Genomic DNA, 3,438 nt, shown 5'->3' with positions numbered 1-3,438 from the left:
TGCGGGCCATCCCCGACCAATCTTCCGCAACATGTGAAAATCAAAAATAGCATTACACAAATTCTTCTTTAATAAAGCACAGGAATGTGCCAGGCAATGATGTTGTACACTAAACAAAGATACCCGTGCTTCTAAACTGCTGAAGATTGAAAGAAAAGTAGATTCATTGCGTCTCAATAATTAACAATATTTCAAGGAACTGTTGAAAAAGCACGTAGCCGTTGTTTATAAACCGTTAGAAGTAATTTGACCCCACGGGTAAACAATAATGTATCAATAAATATACCTATAAACAGTTTTTTTGTAAGCCCTCTTTTTCAGCTAATTAATTGTAAAATATAATTTGTTTCAAAAATGAGTGGTAAACCGACGATAAGATTGTTCTGCATTAAGCGAGTTTTTATTTTATATTTTTTGGTTTGATGTTTGATGCCATTTATTTATTATTTTTTTTATACATAACGGAACATACAGACAAAATATCAATTTTAAAATAAATATGTTGTAATACTATAAATGGTTGTAGAATGGTACTAACGAGGCGATTATGTAGTAATACGAATTTTATTAACTATAGACTACGACACGAATTTTTGCAGTACTGAAATGACATAATATGAATCTTACATCAAGTATAGCATTTGAGTATTGTTAAACATTAGTAGCCCATCCTAAAATAAAATTTGTCCACACGCGGCTCACCTCAATTTTCATCCTGGCTACGTCTCTGTGCTTCCCAGAAACACTAATCGGGTCTTCATTTCGGTAATTTACCACTTTGAATTTTTTCCACCTCTCAATTGAATTTGTCATACATAGGTATAAAGAAATGTCAAGGATTAGGAAAAATGATCTCGTTTATATTGAATGACTCAACAATAGGTAAAAACGTTTTTTGTGAGGGGTTAGTTAACCTTTCACGGTTCAAAGTGTTTGAATCCCACCCATCCTGTCTCTCCTTTGGACAAAGATGAATTAACATAATTTTTCAATGCGTTGCTTATATTTCATGGTCTGGAAAATCCTCGATGCACTTGTAACCAATTTACAAGTGGAGATTTTACAGCGGAACGGCGCGTTGTTAGCAATGTCCGGTAACACTTGCAAAAAAAAAATCAGTGGGAGAAATTTTATTTATTTGCTAGATATTGACACTAAAGTCCCTAAAATTATGTCTATGTTACAGATTTTTGGTATGTAGCCGTTCATTATTTATTATAAATAATGGTTAAAGACTAGATAGAATAAATAAATATAATTAACATTTGTTTCGAATTATCGTATTATTGATTATTTACACCAATTCGAAGCACATTTTATTCTATTGCACAAGGTATGTTATAAAAATATAAAACGCATAATAAATATGTACATGTATGATATTCAGTCTGTTGGGTTCGACGAAACCCTTTCCCATTCCCAGTCTCCCTCCAAAGGTACTTCATTTACAAAATCAAAATTCCACTTTTCTTCAGCTCGTTGCCTACTTTCCTCCAACATATCGATTAAATCCGGCTCAATATTTTCATTTTCCTCATTTTGAAACAATCGTCGTCTGACATTGTTGCCATTTTGAGATTTAGAGGGTTTTGGTTGCATGACAGTCGCACCTTCACTACAACAAAAAAGCAACACTTACATTAATTATTCGAAAGTATTCCACCATAAACTACCAACTGATAACAGCAATACAATTCAACTCACTGTAGAGTCTAAAATCGATAAAATAGCCAAGTACAGGATGCGCATGTCATGAGAAGTGCAAATTAAAAATAGATTGATTTGGGAATTGGTGCAACCAACAATTGGTAACACTGCAATTTAATTACTTTGTTTTTGTGAAATCGACACACAAAGCTTTATTGTTGTTAAAAATGGAAATTGAAATGGGTTATCAGTGATGTACGACTTGAACAATAAGCCATTAAATCCATCTAAAGGCACTTAATGTCATATGCGCAAAAAGTAAATTGTTTTTTTATTTGTATAATTACCGGACGTTAAAAAAATTTGACAGTCGCGCCAATGTTTCCCCTAGCAACTGAGGGCTACCAACTTACCATTTTTTTAAGGGAAAATCTCGATGGAGCCTCACACTCACACACAGGTTAATGTGAAACTGTTGTTTTATTTTGTATTATTTCGCGTCTGGGAACTAAAAGAACAATTGCATGAGGGAACGGCCAATAAGCGCCTGGTATTACCCGATTCCCTCTCTCTTTGTTCCGTCTATTATTATTTGGATTAATTGCACGCTATTTCCGGTTTTACGCTCCGCGGAGCCGACTGAATCTCCATTTGCCGAATTTGAATTTCATGTGGCATCCGTGATTTTTTATTTACCGTTTTGTTGCCAAACTTGTGTTTATTCTTTAAAAAACTTCTCGAAACGAAATCGTGATTACGAAATTAAAGTACAAAATGATGTATAATGTCTGACGATTTGTTTTTAAGTTTTTTTAAGATTCTAACAAAAATAAATAAAAAAAAATAGATTGGGATGTCATGTTGGTAGCGTGCACGCTAAATTTTCATTAGGGCAAAATAATTTTTACGAAAAGTCAAATTTAAACTTACCTCTCTGGAGGCTTTTGGCCCATTATCACTTCCACGATATCAAACACTAAGTGTATAAAATTCAATAAAATGCATATGAAAATATAAAATAAAAACCAGAAAATTTTGAATTTTGATTGAAATTCTTCGGGACAAAAGTCACTCTGAAACCTGGCGCCTTGATTATTTATAACACCCCACTTTTCAGTTTTAATTAATTAAAAGCGTATTTGCTAATGACGAGCAAATTCTCTTCCGCAAATATAATGAGTCATTTTATTAATTAAATTTTTCTTCCTACTCAAACTCAACAAATGTAAAGTGGGATAACGAAATGCAGTAACAAACATTGACTTCATATCAAACCATCCTTCCTGTGTGGTTATTCATTCGACCCTGTTTTTTGTCTTTTTATCACTTTAATTTAACAGGAAGGTGAACAACACGCCCATAATCTCAAATAAAGTAGGTCACACAGAAAAAATAATTAAACACAAATGTAACACAATTGTCAGAAGCAAAATGTGGTATCCTCATTAGTTAGTAGAATGCATAAATTATAATCCCGTTATTAATTACGTAAAAATATTAAATTTTCCTAAGTTATGCAACCAAAAATGCACGTGCGTTAAACGAATTGGCTATACTACATCCAATTTATTTAAATTATTGTCCGTATGAGTGAAAGATAAACTAAATTAGAGTCTTAGCTAAACCAATTGAAGTAAAAATAAATTTGTTAGCTTGTACATAATACTTTCCGTAATTACACTTAGGTGCTAGACTTTTATGGCTGCTAATTATGCCATAATTACGCGGGGGCTACTCGGTAATAGTAATCTCTTTTTACGATTGCTTTTCTGCGAACTTTCGCCATACTCA

At 32.9% G+C, this 3,438-nt stretch overlaps 1 protein-coding gene across 1 annotated transcript; it reads right to left on the bottom strand.

Annotated features, from left to right (window-relative positions):
- Window positions 1–1,119: 1,119 nt before the first annotated feature.
- On the bottom strand, window positions 1,120–2,726 carry LOC123005405 (cyclin-dependent kinase inhibitor 1-like). The gene is made up of 2 exons (XM_044399134.1): window positions 2,578–2,726; window positions 1,120–1,615 (listed from the first exon to the last, which is right to left on the bottom strand). Exons 1-2 carry the CDS (start codon window positions 2,598–2,600, stop codon window positions 1,384–1,386), a joined length of 255 nt encoding a protein of 84 aa, XP_044255069.1. The 5' UTR covers window positions 2,601–2,726; the 3' UTR covers window positions 1,120–1,383.
- Between the last annotated feature and the right edge of the window lie 712 nt (window positions 2,727–3,438).

This window comes from Tribolium madens, unplaced genomic scaffold (genome assembly GCF_015345945.1).
Source record: "Tribolium madens isolate multiple individuals breed KSU strain unplaced genomic scaffold, Tmad_KSU_1.1 Scaffold_20;HRSCAF=117;Tcas5.2_LG4, whole genome shotgun sequence".
Lineage (NCBI taxonomy): Eukaryota > Metazoa > Arthropoda > Insecta > Coleoptera > Tenebrionidae > Tribolium > Tribolium madens.
Note: the sequence above shows the minus strand (reverse complement) of the source record. Positions and strands in the feature narration are given on the sequence as shown.

What these genes read in the sequence shown, in the direction of transcription:
- LOC123005405 (XM_044399134.1), bottom strand. Translation starts at nt 2,600, where the DNA reads ATGGGCCAAAAGCCTCCAGAGAG. An exon ending in GGCCAAAAGCCTCCAGAGAG is followed by an intron (nt 1,616 to 2,577) that starts GTAAGTTTAAAT and finishes TTTTTGTTGTAG; the next exon opens with TGAAGGTGCGACTGTCATGC.